The sequence below is a fragment of the Pholcus phalangioides genome, unplaced genomic scaffold, assembly GCF_987345545.1.
Source record: "Pholcus phalangioides strain wild (caught in Gottingen) unplaced genomic scaffold, Ppha-v1.0 ptg000020l_1, whole genome shotgun sequence".
Taxonomy (NCBI): Eukaryota; Metazoa; Arthropoda; class Arachnida; order Araneae; family Pholcidae; genus Pholcus; species Pholcus phalangioides.
The window spans coordinates 7,172,605-7,189,781 of record NW_028301613.1 but is presented as its reverse complement, the minus strand read 5'-3'; the positions used below and the strand labels follow the sequence as shown (position 1 = coordinate 7,189,781).

The window sequence follows — 17,177 nt, the reverse complement described above, 5'->3', positions numbered from 1 at the left end:
GTTCCGGGGATATAGTCACGCGATTGCACCAAAATAATAAATCGCTCCGCACCAGAAAATGCTGTCCATTCCGCTTTGGCGATGGTCAATAATAATAATAATAATATGCCCCCAGCGAACAAAATGTTCTGTTTTTTTTTTTTCACCGACTTTACCGTCACTATTTCGGTCATGAGCGAATCGCTAACGTGTGTGACGCGCGTTGTGCGGTCTCGTAATCACGGAAAAACTTGAGAAACCATCGCGAGATTTCGCGAGTATGTTCAAGAGATCAACTCGCGAACTGAAATTTGCGTGATTTCGCGAGATTGATCACTGGGACTTGTTTTCTTCCAACACATCGGCTGAAACAAATGCTCGCGTTAAAAATCGCGATATTTATTTTCGCACATTCATGCATCGTATGTCATCATCCCCCGCCATCTGTAGAAGACATCTTGCCTCATCAGTACAACAAGTTGAAGCCTCCGAAGATACTCAATGGTAAGTATAACTGTAATACACCGATCTTTAGGAGGGAGGGTGCGGACCACTTCATTGATTTGTGAACGCATCGCGGGCCACTTGAGTGTTCTGGATCTGTGCTGTGAGGTCACTCAAGTGATCTACAAACGTGCTGCGGGTCGCTTAACTGATTTCTGAATGTGCCGCGGGCCGCTCGATTGATCTGGAAACAAAGCGGCTCGAGATCTTTAATACGGCTTTGTCTGGAACTGTGTGGCGGATTGCTCAAGTGATCTCTAAATATGCCGCGGATCACTTAAGGGATGTGAAATTGAACCCTGGGTCACTTAAGACAATCGCAGCGCATTTACAAACCACTTAAGTGATGTGGAAGTATGCCGCATTCTTAAGTGATGTGTTAATACGCCGCAGGTCCCTTAAGTGATGTGTTAATATGCCGCATGTCCCTTAAGTGTTGTGTTAATATGCCGCAGGTCCCTTAAGTGATGTGTTAATATGCCGCAGGTCCCTTAAGTGATGTGTTAATACGCCGCAGGTCCCTTAAGTGATGTGTTAATATGCCGCATGTCCCTTAAGTGTTGTGTTAATATGCCGCAGGTCCCTTAAGTGTTGTGTTAATATGCCGCAGGTCCCTTAAGTGATGTGTTAATACGCCGCAGGTCCCTTAAGTGATGTGTTAATATGCCGCATGTCCCTTAAGTGTTGTGTTAATATGCCGCAGGTCCCTTAAGTGATGTGTTAATACGCCGCAGGTCCCTTAAGTGATGTGTTAATATGCCGCATGTCCCTTAAGTGATGTGTTAATATGCCGCATGTCCCTTAAGTGTTGTGTTAATATGCCGCAGGTCCCTTAAGTGATGTGTTAATACGCCGCATGTCCCTTAAGTTATGTGTTAATACGCCTCAGGTCCCTTAAGTGATGTGTTAATACGCCGCATGTCCCTTAAGTTATGTGTTAATATGCCGCAGGTCCCTTAAAAGGAATGTGTTAATACGCCTCAGGTCCCTTAAGTGATGTGTTAATACGCCACAGGTCCCTTAAGTGGTGTGTTAATACGCCTCAGGTCCCTTAAGTGATGTGTTAATACGCCGCAGGTCCCTTAAAAGTGATGTGTTAATATGCCGAAGGTCATATAAGTGACAAGTAGATGTGCTGTTCGGTTCATTTTCACAAAATTTGGTTTGAGGTGTCGTGGGCCTCATTAGATAACTCCGAGGGCCACTGGTTGAGCATGTATTCTACAATACAATGGAACCTCAGTACAACGATACTCGATATAACGATAAATCCTTGTGCGACGATATTTTTGCAACTGTTGTTTAGAAATGCCTGAAGTCTAATGGTAGATTGCTGCCTCTCGATATAACGGTAATCCATCTACAACGATATTTTTTCATTATCTCTTTTTGAAAATTATTACATTATCTCTTTTTGAAAATTATGAAATTACCTCTTTTTGAAAATTATGAAATTACCTCTTTTGAAAATTATTACATTATCTCTTTTTGAAAATTATTAAATTATTTATTTTGAAAATTCTAAAATTATTTACTTTGAAAATTATGAAATTATTTCTTTCGAAAATTATGAAATTATCTCTTTTTGAAAATTCTGAAATTATTTCCTTTTGAAAATTATGAAATTATCTCTTTTGAAAATTATGAAATTATTTCTTTTGAAAATTCTGAAATTATTTCTTACGAAAATTCTGAAATTATTTCTTACGAAAATTCTGAAATTATTTATTTTGGAAATTATGAAATTATTTCTTACGAAAATTCTGAAATTATTTCTTTCGAAAATTCTGAAATTATTTATTTTGGAAATTATGAAATTATTTCTGTTGAAAATTCTGAAATTATTTTCTTTTGAAAATTATGAAATATTATTTCTTTTGAAAATTCTGAAATTATTTACTTTGAAAATTCCGAAATTATTTATTTTGAAAATTCTGAAATTATTCCTTTTGAAAATTCTGAAATTATTTCTTACGAAAATTATGAAATTATTTCTTACGAAAATTATGAAATTATTTCTTTTGAAAATTATGAAATTATTTCTTACGAAAATTCTGAAATTATTTCTTTTGAAAATTATAAAATTATTTCTTACGAAAATTCTGAAATTATTTCTTTTGAAAATTCTGAAATTATTTCTTACGAAAATTCTGAAATTATTTCTTTTGAAAATTCTGAAATAATTTCTTATGAAAATTCTGAAATTATTGCTTTTGAAAATTATGAAATAATTTCTTATGAAAATTCTGAAATAATTTCTTATGAAAATTCTGAAATAATTTCTTATGAAAATTCTGAAATAATTTCTTATGAAAATTCTGAAATAATTTCTTATGAAAATTCTGAAATTATTCCTTTCGAAAATTATGAAATAATTTCTTATGAAAATTCTGAAATTATTGATTTTGAAAATTATGAAATTATTGATTTTGAAAATTATGAAATTATTGATTTTGAAAATTATGAAATTATCTCTTTTGAAAATTCTGAAATTATTGATTTTGAAAATTCTGAAATTATTGATTTTGAAAATTATGAAATTATCTCTTTTGAAAATTATGAAATTATTGCTTTTGAAAATTATGAAATAATTTCTTATGAAAATTATGAAATAATTAAATTACTATTTATTTTGAAAATTCTGAAATTATTTTTTTCTTAAAGATTTCTCATATTTCTAAGTTGTATTCAGAAACTTATGTTAGGTGTCCTTATTAATTCCAATACATTTTTTACGCGTGTCTTTATCAATTAAAGTGATTGCATTAATGTGTTCAGCCAATTTCGTTACTTGTAGGAACAAAGTTAGAAGCCGTGAATGTGACAGTTCGTCTGTACGTGCTGCAAATAAGCGACGTCAACGAAATAGAAATGGTCAGTATATAGTTATCTCTCTCTCAATTTCTTTGCATTTACATTTCCGAGTACAGTCATGGCCCCCACAAAGGGGGGGGGGCTGGCTGGGCTCTAGGCCTGGGTCCCGGGACAGTTCTCATCAGTTTTTGCTTTTTCGCGCTATAAATGAACTACAGAAGGGGCCCGTGAAAAGTCTGACCAGGGGGCCCGCAAAAGATTTCGGCCTGGGGGGGGGCCCCCGCTCCAGGATGTGGGGGCCATGCATTCGGCACAACTATTCGGAACCCACACAAAATAGACAAAATAAACACAACGTAAATCATAATTCAAAGTTCTGATTTCAAAGATTCTAAAATTAGAATCGCTGATCTAAATGTTTTGAAATGTTGCATAAACATGCTTGCGGTAATAGAATTTTGTTTGCCGAAGGCATGTTAACGGTCCGGGGGGGGGGTTCAACTACTATATACAGGGTGGTTATTATCAACCGCCCAAAAACTTCACGTGATTCCTTGTCGAAAACTGGTACGGAAAAGTGATTTTTGACCAATAATTATCGAGTTTTAACACTTTAAAAATTGATTACGCCGCTTCTCCGAATCCTGCCAAATTCGCCGAACGTACAAAATTGGCCGAGAACGTACCGAATTTATACCAAGCGTGTGAATTGTGTTCGGAATAGTTCAGTCGAACGTTGTAATTAGCTCTAGTTTAAGTTGCCGAATGAATGTGTATATATACGGACGAGTATGCGTCGTATGTATTTTGTTTCATTTTGAATTTTTGCAAAGACGCGTATGTTTGTGGTTTCAGTCTTTCAAGATGGACGCCTTCGTCAGAGAATACTGGAAGGACGATCGCCTCGATTATCCCGATGACGTTGATGGCAATCACGTGGTTCTGGATTCGGATTGGTGGCACGACATATGGATGCCTCATCTATGGTTCAAGAACGCCATGGATGTCAAACTCGACAAGTTCCTGTTACCCACGGTCTATTATTGGTTAAATGCAAACAAGTCCATCGGATTATCAGCTAAGTATGAATAAAAATCTTTATACTGTATATATATATGTGAAAGTACGTATGTCTGTATGTATGTGTATGTTCTTTACACAAATCTACAGTTTTAGACCGATCGTCGCCAGATTTTGCATTTATACCAAACAGGTCCGGGATTGAACCGTGGGCTACTTTAAAACTTCCGCCAGAGCTGGGCAAATGCCCGAAATGGGCGAAAAACTGTCGGGCAACAATGGTTTCGGGGTCTCAACAATTACTTTCGGAACGTTTGCTTTTGGTTACCGTGGTTTCCAACAATGCATTTCAGACGTGTATATGCCTTTACAATGGTTTGTCACACCTTTAATGCTGCCATTATAACAGTTTATTCCTTTATAACGGTTTGTCACTTTTCCAATCCTCCCAGTAATTGAAGAAAACCCGGGAAGCGCCGGGTATTTCTGCTAGCCTATATACAGGGTGTCCTGTAAGTGCTAATGTGGCCTTTATCTCATCAACCGCCCATCGTAGAGGTATAGTTTCCATTTAAAAAATGTTTAAAAGGCGTTTGAATAATATTCGCTGCACAAGCTGGCCATATGACGTCACTAACAACAGAGAACAACAACTACGACGACAAAACTGGGAATAAAAATGTTCAACGCCAGCTGATGAACTCAATGCTTGCCTCAAATCATCAGCACTCTGGAACGAAGTTAAGAAATTACCAACATGCGAGTTCAACTGAAAAATGACTCAGCGCTGCGATCATTTTCACGTCAGTTGATCAAACTTGGCAAGAATTCCCGTAGAGACCCAAGAACTGGACTCATTACGTTCCCAAATGGATTTTGCCAGTTGTTAAACGCAGTTCAAGAACTTGCAGACAAAGTCTTCCCGAACATTGAACAAAATCACCAAAACCATGAATGGCTTTGTGAGAGAGCGATTCTGGCATCGAAAAATGACAGTGTGAACAAGATCAACGAAAAAATCATAAAAAATTATTCCGAGAGACTCCAAATCTTTCAAATCGGTTGACACTGTCGCAGACACGTCTGCGCTGTGTCTGCGACAGTGCATCCTGCAGAATTTCTGCACTCTTGGGATATTCTTGTGTGTGTGCCAACTTGACCCTCAAAGTCGGAGCGCCTATAATGCTTTTAAGAAATTTGGACACCGAGACTCTGCAATGGCAACAGACTCTGCGTGAAGAAATTTCACAATTACATCATCGAAGCAACGATTCTAACTGGATGTGCCAAAGGAAAAGACGCGCGTCTTCATTCCACGCATCCTAATTATCACTGAATAAATGCCATTCACTTTCAAGCGATTACAGTTCCCGATTGGTTTTTGCCATGACAATCAACAAAGCGCAAGGCCAGTCGTTAGCAGTTTCACGTATCAACCTACTAGAGCCCTGTCTTTCACACGGACAGCTTTACTTCGCGTGTTGGTAAGGAGCCGTTCAAGAAATTACGTCATCATCGATGGGGGGGGGGGGTCCGATTTGCTGACTTTTGATGACAAGGGGGAAGGGAGGGGGGTTTGGATAATGCTTACGTCATCAACCCCCCCCCCTATGAAAATATGAGTTAGGATTCAGGGGGGCAGAGCTGATGACGAAATTTTGCTGACAATAGGGGGAGGGGTGTCAGCGTTTTGCTGACAAGGGGGGGGGTCAAAAATGGTTAAAAATTTGCTTACGTAATACTTGAACGGCCCCTTACACAAAACCGTAAAAAAAGATATATAATGAATTATTTTCAATCTATGTAAACTTTGGGGGTCATTCAAGTATAACGTGAGCATCGAGGGGGTTTCTGATTTGCTGACTTTTGATGACGAGGGAAGGGGGGTTTGGATAATGTTTACGTCATCGACCACCCTCTATGAAAATATGAAATATTTTTAACAGGATCTTACTCGGTGCGCCAAAAACGAGAAAAACCTTTCGATAGTTTGTGGGCACTTGAAGTAACATCCCCCCCCCCCATTGATAAGTGCCCTACAGAGCCACTTTAGTGATCTCTAAATGTTTCGCGGATCCAAGTGATTTGGAAATGTGTCCGGGCCGCTTAAGTGCTCTGGAACTGTGTCACGCATCACTCAAGTGATCCGTAATTATACGCCGCAGATCACTTAAATAACGGGATAATGTGCCGCTGGTAACATTACTGATGTAGAACCGCACTGGGGGTTACTTAAGTGCTCTAAAACTACGTCACATGTCACTCAAGGGATTTCTAAATGTGTCACGAATCACTTAAGTGTTCTGGAACTGTGTCCCGGGTCATTTAAGTGTTGATGTGATCATTGTTCACTTGTGAAAATGTGCCACGGGCCGCTTAAATGTTCTGGAATTGCACCACGGGACACTTGAGCGATCTGTAGATGTGCCGCTTAGTTCATTTTTTTTTTTCAAAATTAGGTTTGAGGAGGGCAGGCCGCATCCGAAACTTATGCAAAAAAAACTCCAATGCTATAACGAAATTTCGTTATAACGAGGTGATTTCTCTTCGGTCTCTTGGAGTTCGTTATAACGGTATTCGACTGTATTTTATCACCGTTTCCGAGTTATTTATTTTCGAAGTTAGGGGTCCTTCGTGAAACACCCGGTATCAACTGTCTTTCGGTGATTTAATACACAGTAGAATCTCGACTATATCCCCTCTCGCCGGGGCCTCCTCACTATCCGTGCTGGTCTCTTGGCACCATGACGTCACCAAATCCACAGAGCTGTCGCCAAACTTCGCCAAGTTTGTTGCCAATTTGATGATATTTACAGAGAAATGGTTTTTTTTTTTCCGTAAGATAAAATAAATATTTAAAGGCGAAAAAAAGACATAATGAATGATAAATAAGAACTATTTACATAATTTTTCGTAACAATATTTATATTCTTGGACTTCTCTGCAATAAATATTTAAAACGTAAAGTACATAACAAACATTTACATTATGTACAGTCAAACCTCGTTAGTACGTCACCCGGTTAACACGTCACTCCGCTTACCGGGTCACTTTTTGGAAGTCCCAATTGTCCTCAGGCAGGAACTTACACAGCTATGGCTTACTCCGTTTAACGAGTCACTCCGCTTACTAAGTCATATTTTTGCTCTCCCAAGAGTGACTCATTAATGAGATTTGACTGTATACAGTCAAACCTCGTTATTGCGTCACCCGGTTAACACGTCACTCCGCTTACCGGATCACTTTTTTGGAAGTCCCAATTGTCCTCAGGCAGGAATTGGCAAACTATGACTTACTCCGTTTAATGAGTCACTCCGCTTACCAAGTCATATTTTTGCTCTCCCAAGAGTGATTCATTAACGAGGTTTGACTGTATACATTTATGCATATATAGAGTGCATTACATTTATGTATAAATTGCTGACCTGTACCAAGAGGTCACAAAAAGTAAATAGGAGTGATTTTTGGTATTAAAAATGGTGTTTTTGATTGCATGGTGTGGGAGTAGGAAGTGAACATCCGGCCTATCCAGCTTTTCTGTTATCCGGCCCACTCTTCCGCCACATTAGTCCGGATTCTACTGTATTTTCATACGGGGTTACATTTGTGGTATCACTTTCAGACCTTGCCTGTACAAGAATACGGTGGTTACTTTTCCCCAACTGTATAAATTTTTTTTCTTTAACATACAACTTGTATATCAGAGAGTTGAGCCTTGAACCTTGGCTTGGATGGTATCCCCTTGATTGGTGACACTAGGGTGCCAACTGAAATGAGATACAGTGCATATCCCTGCGCTCTGCCTATCCGTGACAGCATTGCAAAATATGCCTTAGTATATGTAATTTTAAGAGGGAGCTTCCTTAGAGCTCCTGGGTTACCCCAAGAGGTAGAGATATATTGTGCAGTACGGATAGGGAGATAAGCCCTGACTTTTAAAGGATTGTGTAAGTTTTGAGTTAGAAATATTGTGAATATGAGCTTTGTGGGGGGGCTTTCAGCAGAGGGCATCACTTAAAGTTGAGCTTTCAAGGGGGGGTTTTTAAGCTTTCGTCCAGTAGAAAGGGACCGGCTCACATTCGCGCTTCAAAGCGGGTCTCCCATTTGAAAAAGTCTCTCCGCAGAGAGCTGGCAGACCTACAACACGATACTGACAAAACATGAAAATTTAATCATTTTCCGTCTTTACTTCAGAAAATGGAAGCCAGATGGCAGCATGGACACGAAGCAAGCGCAACTCCACAACATAAATACGTTACGGCCAAGCATATACTCAGAACACACATTCTGGCACGTGTCGTTAGAAATTCCGTAGAGGAATGTGTATGAGGTGCACGTTCGGTTATGTAGGAGAGAGGGACTCACAATCCATAGATAATTAACATTTATTATACAATTAAATTTACAGAACCTACAAGAACGAGCGGACCGCGTGACTGTCTGGTTTGAGCCGCAAAACGCTAGTCCAGTCCCTCCATCGCGCAGGCGCGATCTTTTCCCTAGTACGAGGACAGCGCCATCCAGTGGTGGACGCTGCAGCCACACATAAAATTTAGCTATAAAATTCTAGAAAAAAAATTTATATGCAAAATGAGTATACACTGCATTAATCTTGGCTGAAAAAAAATTGAATGAATCGAGTCTGAAAAAGGATAAAAAAAATGCGGCAAAAATCTGCTTCCAGCCTTGCCGCAACATCACCACTGTGATTTTGAATATTGATTTGGGGGGAAACATTCCGCGTAATTGTCACATTGGACACGAAATTGTCTAATGTGACGATTTCGTGCAGCGCTGTTTATAACCAACACAAACAGTACATTCTGGCTCTATAATTTGGTTTTCTTTTGCTCAATTTGTAATGTTTTTCTTCTCTCTTTTTTTGTTGCAGAGTTACGTTGGTTCTAAGTTGCAACATGAATCTAGAAAAGTTTCCCCACGACACTCAGAACTGCGGAATAGAAATCATTGCACGTGAGTCTTGTGTCTGCTGTATATTAACCCTTAAATTGGCAAGCACTGAAATATCCAGAGGAGAAAATTCTTGACAGTTTTTATATGAAGCAATTGAGGTACCCCCTGAATGCTATCACATGGCAAAAAAGTTTATACATATTGTGTATATGTATATATTGTATATTTTTTCTGTCATTAAAATCCAGGGGATTTGCGGTTGGGTCCCGGGGGTCTGGATGGGGGTGCTCCGGGCTGTTGCTCGGGCTTGTGGGCTCCTCCTGGTGGCTGAGTGGCTGCTTATTGAGATGCCCTGAGGGCCGTGCATGGAGCTTGTTGGCGACTGTAGTCTTGGATAGAGGGTAGGGGGCGCCGGGGGGGGGGTGCCTTCCGGATATTCTCCGGGTGGCGCCCCTGATTCTCGCCCAGCGCGACTCAACCTGATTGGGTAAAAGGCTTATATCCCGAGAGGGACAGAGCCTGGGTCGTGTCTGGTTAGTAGTAGTATACAGAAAACGAATCACTTGGATAAGGAAACAAAGGTATATGATATCAGGGGAAGAATTAAACGTTTGAATATTGGAAATGGGCTGGACATATTGCAAGGAGACGGCAGATGGACCACAAATATTCCAGATTGGTACCCCCGTGGTGTTAAATGTCCGAGAAGGCGTCCACACGCAAGATGGATTGACGAGATCAGGAAAGTGGCTGGAGTGTCAGCTGGATGGCTAAAGCATCACACAGAGCAGAATGGAAAAATTCAGAGGAGACCTTCATGCAGTGCCGTCTTAGGGCATGGGCCCACCCGGGCACCTCACAAAAATGGGATCTGGTTGAGATTTTTGGAAAATTTGCTTGGTAGGTCCTTAGAAAAATCATTTGGCCCGGGGGACCCCCCATGATGCTCTTAAGACGGCCCTGCCTTCATCCAGCAGTGGATTGAAAATGGTTAATGATGATGATTGATTAAAAAAAATATGGGATGTTGCACTTCAGGGGAAAGCACTGTATTTTTATGATTTACATAGGTTTGAATAGTATAAACATGTCATTTATTGTCTGCCAACGTACTTTGCTATCATTGTTGAAGAATGCACAGCAATACGTCTGCAATGCAATACGTCAGCAATATACACATGGTATTTCCCCACCAAAATACAAGGGTCAAAAATCGTTCTTTGCTTGGCTTGTCAAGAAATGTACCTCTTTGAGCGCTTCTGCTAGTAAATTATTCAAACGTCGCTCTAACAGCTCACAACTAAAAATCGGATGTTTAGAAGCGTCGATGCCGAAACGAGCTCAAAATATGAAATTGCATTTATTTGAAAAAATATTCGAAACTTGTGAGATGAGAGCAACGCGGTCAAATCAAAAGGCTTAAAATATTCTACTTCCCATTTCATGTGTGATTCCATGTCATTTGAATATTTATATGAATTTTTGGTTAATAATCTCGTACGTTTTTCCAATTGTTCAGTGATGGATCCAATGGAAGACCTGCAACTCAATTGGATCTACCCGAACTCTGTCCGGGTCAGCGAACTTCTAATGCTGCCTCAGTACAAAGTTGGAGCTGCTTCCCTCAGTCGATGTGATACCGAATTCAGTAGCGGTAAGCAAACAACTCCTTTCAAGTTACTCATAATATTCCTGTTACAAAATGAACCATCGTTCAATAACAATAATAATAATAATGGACAGTGATCCCAAAATTTTAGTACGGAAATCCCGACTTGGTGAAAATACCGACTGACTAAGATCCTATTAATACTGAAATACCCGATAAACAAAAATTGTGACAACAAATTTCCCGACAGACCAAAATCTCGACAGACGTCATACTAAAATCTCCGAACACACCAAAGTCCCAACTGCCCAACTGGATACCGACAAGACCGAATCCCCGACTATACCAAAATACACAGGTACAGGGAAACAAAGCCCGTAGGGAGAGTCAGCACAAGACTTTCAAGAAGGGGACTTGCAACTCCAGTTGCAAATAGACGAACTCAAGACGAAACTTGAGAGTGAAAAGCAGGAGGTTAAGAACAACAACACGAGAATTCTGAACTCACCAATTTGGTGAAACAGCATGAAGATGGCAACAGGCATCTTCGAGAAGAACTTGAGGTGACTAGGAAAGAACAGAGGGGTTCTGAGGAAATTAAGCGGTTGGAAACCGAGCTGAAACAGATGACATTCACCGCAGACTGTACAGAGAGTCAAATCTGCGATCGGCAGAAAGAATTGCGGATGAAGCGCGAAATTACAGAAGGAATGAAAAAGACCTTGAACGCGTCCTTGTAGGAAGAAGTTGAGGTGTTGGTTGCAAATCAAGCGGAAGAGACAGAGATAGGCTTGGTAAGGGCACAATATTACCATAGAGTGATAGTATTGAGAGCTGTAGAAAAGCTCAAGAAGTCGAACGACAGGTCCCAGGATGAGAAAACCGCAGATTAGGAGATCCGCTTAGCGGAAGAAAAGCTGCCTGAGTGCATACTAGCCACATGCACAAGATTGCTGAAGCTTGACGAGGTCAGAGAACTCCTGAACCAGTGGTGTCAACTCAAAAGGAGGGGGGATACTTTTGCCACTTTGGCAATACGGGCCAAAGAGCAGCCCCAGATGAAGAGCCAAAAATCTAGGAAGATCTTGCGATTCGAGAAGACGGAAGGAGATAGTTCCGCGGACATTCTAAGAAAGAATGTAACCCGGCTAGAGCAGGAGTCAAAGTCTTAAAACTTTTGGGAGACGAGTAGTCCTGGTTGAGGTGTTGGCTAAAGAGAATGCGGAGAAACTCAAGAAAGACTTTGCAGTGGAGTCGGAAAGAAGTTCAAACTTGAGGAAACGCGTGAGAGTGACCCGAGAGCCATAATCTTGGTTGTCTCTGGTGACATCAAGGAAGAAGAGATGTTAGAGCACGTTCTTGGTGGTTCGACCAATTCGCCTGAGAGGGCAAGAATCGTGACCAAATTTCCCGCTAGGAGAAGTGTCAACTGGGTGATGGAGATCGATCCCGGAACCTTCAGAGATCGGATGCTTAGGAGAGCTATCGTCTTTGGGTGGCAGCGGAATACTGTCACGGAACATCTGAAACCCCTGTAGTACTTCCGCTGTTGGCGATATGGTCATCTGGCTAGAGGGTATACACAGAGAGAAATCTGCAGGAACTGCGAAGAAGAGGGGGAACAAGGAGCGCAACTGCTCGGGTCTAGTGAAATGCAACAACTGTTGCGAGTGGAGCATTAGGAAGGGTAAAAAAACTCTTGACTGACCACAAGAGTAACTCCGGTTCATATAAGATCCTGGCTAGGGAGATTGGGGGCTCGGGCCAACGTCAATTATGATGGTTGATTGGTGCTCGGCATGGACATGCTGAATGAATTGTACGTATGTTTTGTTTATATACTAACACATGTACATAATTACTAACAGCCTCTTTTATGGGAATGTAACTTTGGTAATCCCAATAGTGTCAAATGAAATAAAGAGTATTGCAGTCGAAGCTTGGCGGCGAATTTTTTCAGTCATGAGGAGCTTAGGGATTCTTTGGGCAAGGGGACGTGAGGTCAATTAAGACAATAGCCAGGTTTGAGTTGGTCCCCCAAGTTAGGGTCTTCCTCCCATTCTAGCTGGACTGCCTTTGTGGCGTCCGATTTACGAGTTGATACCGTATCTCCAATAAGAGGAGTCGGGAGTTTTTTCTGAAGCTCACCCCCTATGCCAAAATCCCTGACAGATTAAAATCCTTACAGACCAAAATCTCGACAATACCGTTTTCCCGGCACGGTGCGAATCTCGACAATACCGATTTCCCGGCACGGTGTGAATCTCGAAGATACCAAAATCCCCGACAGACGGGGTTTTGGCATTGTCGAGATTTTGATCTGCTGGGGATTTTCTTATCGTTGGGATTTTGGCATTGTCGGGATATTTTCCCCTTCTCGATATTTCGGAAATCGAATTCAAACCCTTAGAAAATATACAGCGTAGTAGTTCTAAAATGTTCTTCACGGGTCTTCAGAGTTGTTTAACATTGCATTGCCAGTGAACGAAGCTACTACTGCAAAGGTTCTCAAACGTTTGTCGCCCGCGCTCCCTAGCCCAATTCATGGTTCATCTGCGACCCCCTGAAATAGTCTGGTAGATATTTTCCCTTATAAAAGAACCACTTGAAAGCATAAATAGGCATACAAATCGATATCTCTAAATCGCCGTTAAATCTCTGACGAAGGTTGGCTACGCCCCTAGGAGGTTGCGGCGCACACTCTGAGAAACACTTCACTACTGTGTATACCTTTTTTTTTTTTTTTTTTTGCAGGAAACTTCAGCTGCATTCGAGCCTCATTTGAAATGGCCAGGAGAACCGGGTATTTTCTCATCAACGTCTACGTCCCAACTGTCCTCATCGTTTCGATGTCGATGCTGACGTTCTGGATACCACCGCACGCGGTGCCGGCCCGAATTACGTTGGGAGTGACGTCTCTTCTGACCATCATCACCAAACAGTACCAGTCGAGGATGCCCAACGTTTCGTACGTGATCGCCCTCAACGTCTGGCTGTCGCTGTGCATCGCCTTCGTGTTCTGTAGTTTGATAGAGTACGCTGTCGTCATAAGTTTGGTGTCAAGATACGGCGCGAATACACCTTCGAATTCTCCGCATCGATTAGTGAGTAATTTCTCTATAGTCGTCGTCCCCCCCCCCCCGTTTACATTACAGGGGGAAAAAGAGGATGGACGAAGATCCATCAAAGGAGGAACGAAGATCCCATCTTTGTTGCGGAGCAATGGTTGGTGACTCCGACCACCGGTGGGGAATACCGGCACAAGCTATAGTCCCGTTCACATGTGCAATAAAACATCCCGGGAAGTTCCCGACAATGGGGATTTTCGCTACAAACCATTCACATGACGTTTGGTTTATGCCGGTAATCCCCCCCCCTCTCTTCTTTCCAGAAGTCGTCACTGGTTACGCGGGTTGAACGGAAGTGGTTGATTCAAGATGGCTGACGAAGGAGCTTACAGTAGTTCTCGCGGCGCAAAGGATTATGGGAGAGAAGGTCATGTCGACCACCAATCCACCACAAGAAATATGGGCTTTTTTTTTTATGAGCTTCTCTCCCACCTTTTTTTCCCTACGAGGGGGAAAAGGTTGTCCCGCCGGTAATTATCACCAAAGCGACCCCAATCTTGCACATGTGAACGGGGCTTAAATGTAACCGCCATGTAAACGTGTTGTAGCAAAAATCCCGGTTACGGATAACTTCCAGGGATATTTTATTGCACACGTAAACGGGGCTTGTATATAGTTTTGAACTGTCACCATCTCAATTCTTTTTTATGTTTATTGTATATTCTTTTTCAACCGTCTATGTGAGGGTGTAGGTGCAACGAGAAGCCTATGCCAATATAATCCTTTTTCTCACTGAACGGGGGGGGGGGGGGAGGACGTTTGCCCCATCACTTAAGCGGAGAGGGGAGGGGCACTTACAATGAGCAGCAAAATTTAAAGGAGCCAAAAGATATTGTAATAAAAAGTGGACGGCTTGACGCGCCCGTGTGTGGCCGCTCAGACCGTCGGAAGAGTTCAATGCACCTATGGATGTTCGACTTGATCTTCATGAAAACTATCTTGATTTCTGAATTGATTCTGGGGATGCTCAGACACGTTCTACAAAATACTGTGGCCATTGAAGCATTATGGGCCCTCGGGCAAATGGATTTTTTCGGAGTCCCCTCCCCATCACCTGTGGCCAGAAATATTTACTACTACTACTAAAGCACAAACAATATGCAATTCGTTCACATTACTCTGTGGAACTTCTAACGAATTGGTACATGGTTGGAATGTGCGTGTACGTGTTGTGAACCTGATGTGAAGTTTGTTTTTGTGCAATGCCTTGCTTGTTATGTGTAGTGCCACCATTTGACATCAGTTTTCATAACTATGAGTGAAATGTAATGATTGAATAATTGAAAGCATTGGGGGGAGGGGGGCTGAAAGTTGCCAATCGTCTCGTATATACGGAACTCCAGCCCGTGTGTAAGAGTGGGAGCGCGAAGCAAGCACGAATTTTGGAGCACCCATCTGATGTTGAAGGGGAGGTTGAAAAGTGAAATTTGCACCTTTCTAGTCCGGGCACCAGACCCGCCTGCCCCCACCCCTGTTGTGACCCGAGTGGCGGGAGGGGAGGGGGGAATTGCGTTGCATTGTACAGGGTGATTATAAAAAAACTATCCCGACAAACGGGCCCCTAACTATCATACCATTCACAGAAACTGAATGAAATTTTGGCATAAGGTATTTTGATGTATGCGCTCAAGAATGATATGGAAAACAACAGTGTCACTCTAACAGTTATGGTTACAGTGAGAAAATTTCGAAAATATCGAATGGCAACACCAAGTTTTTTGTATTGGAATGTGATCTCCATTGTGAAAAACCCTAAGTAGCGTTCGAACGGCAACTGTAGCATGAAAATCACCGGCGGTAGATAGGCTAAAAGTGAGGACAACCAATAAGGACAGAGAAGCAGCATAAAATAAAGCATTTTATTGTGTTTCACAAATTTTCCACGTGACCTTGTGGAGGACTAATCAGGCTGAGATCTCAGCCGAAGAAACGACGGTGTGACGAATGAAACGAACATTAATGCTCTGGTGCACGGCGAAGTACTTTTTCCTAGCTCCGGGGATTTTCGTGCTACAGGTGCCATTCCAACGCTATTTAGTGTTTTTCAGTATGGAGATCGCATTCCAATACAAAAAAACTTGGTGTTGCCATTTGATATTTTCGAAATTTTCTCACTGTAACCGTAACTGTTAGAGTGACACTGTTGTTTTCCATATCATTCTTGAGCGCATACCTCAAAATACCTTATGCCAAAATTTCATTCAGTTTCTGTGAATGGCATGATAGTTAGGGGCCCATATGTCGGGATAGTTCTTTTTATAATCACCCCGTATATAAATTCTTCCCTGCTAGAAAGTGATTATTGATTATGAATTATTTTCCGTTTCAGGATTCACCGGAGAACAACGGACGAAACAACTCTAAAGCGTCGGTTTCTGCTTGGAAGGAGGCAGAGAAATCGCAGTTTTCACCCACGTCTCCGCCCCACCTCGTCGATTTTCTGTCTCGAATATTCTTTCCCGTGTCTTTTGTTTCTTGGTGTCTCATTTACTATTATCAGTACGTTTTATGATTTTTGTAAAATCCCAAATTATGACGTTTACGATGAAATTTACTTTTGGAAAAAATAATTTTGGTCATCTTTGCCGGATGAAAATCAGTGTCGAAAACTTTTCAAGTCTGTGGTTGTTGTGACAATTTGCAATAGTAGAATCAGGACTGTCCAGTCTAATGAGGTTGAAGAGCGATCCGGATAACAGAAAAGCCGGACAGGCCGGAGTTCTATAAATGCTCACTTCCTACCCCCACCAGGCTTTCGAAAATACCATTTTAATACTAAAAAACTGCTCCTCTTCGTATTTTGTGACCTCTTGGTGCAGGTCGGTACTTTATACATAAAGATATATGCCACTGTCAAAAGCTCGAAGTTGGTTACTTCGCGAACTGGCCGGCCCAATTGACTCGGCCAATGTCCGAAAGTCGGGTTTTCACCGTGCTTTGGCCGACTCAGAGAAATCGCCGCGTTGGCGTATTTTTTTTGTGAAGAGTATGGCCATTCACAATTAGAAATAGCCATAATTATGGTTATCTATCGATGACAACCCTAACGATAAAAGGAATCTGAATATCGATATCTTAGATAGGGATCGACATATAGGGACCGGCCAAAGTCCCGGGGAAAACACGAAATTCGGACATTGGTCGGATCAACTTGGCCAGCCAGTTCACGAAGAGGCCGGCCAACATTCGGGCTTTGGAGGTAATATATA

The 17,177-nt window shown here is 41.6% G+C and overlaps 1 protein-coding gene across 1 annotated transcript; it reads left to right on the top strand.

Moving 5' to 3' along the window:
* The first annotated feature begins 229 nt into the window (after positions 1 to 229).
* Positions 230 to 17,093, top strand: LOC149070890 (glycine receptor subunit alpha-2-like). The gene is made up of 7 exons (XM_089248691.1): positions 230 to 483; positions 3,281 to 3,357; positions 4,153 to 4,379; positions 9,209 to 9,291; positions 10,751 to 10,885; positions 13,595 to 13,944; positions 16,298 to 17,093. Exons 1-7 carry the CDS (start codon positions 354 to 356, stop codon positions 16,478 to 16,480), a joined length of 1,185 nt encoding a protein of 394 aa, XP_089104817.1. The 5' UTR covers positions 230 to 353; the 3' UTR covers positions 16,481 to 17,093.
* Positions 17,094 to 17,177: the final 84 nt, after the last annotated feature.

Coding starts and splice junctions, on each gene's coding strand:
- LOC149070890 (XM_089248691.1), top strand. CDS start 354: ATGCTCGCGTTAAAAATCGCGATATTTATTTTCGCACATTCATGCATC. Junction 10,886..13,594: donor TGATACCGAATTCAGTAGCG/GTAAGCAAACAA, acceptor TTTTTTTTGCAG/GAAACTTCAGCTGCATTCGA. Junction 13,945..16,297: donor CGAATTCTCCGCATCGATTA/GTGAGTAATTTC, acceptor TTTCCGTTTCAG/GATTCACCGGAGAACAACGG.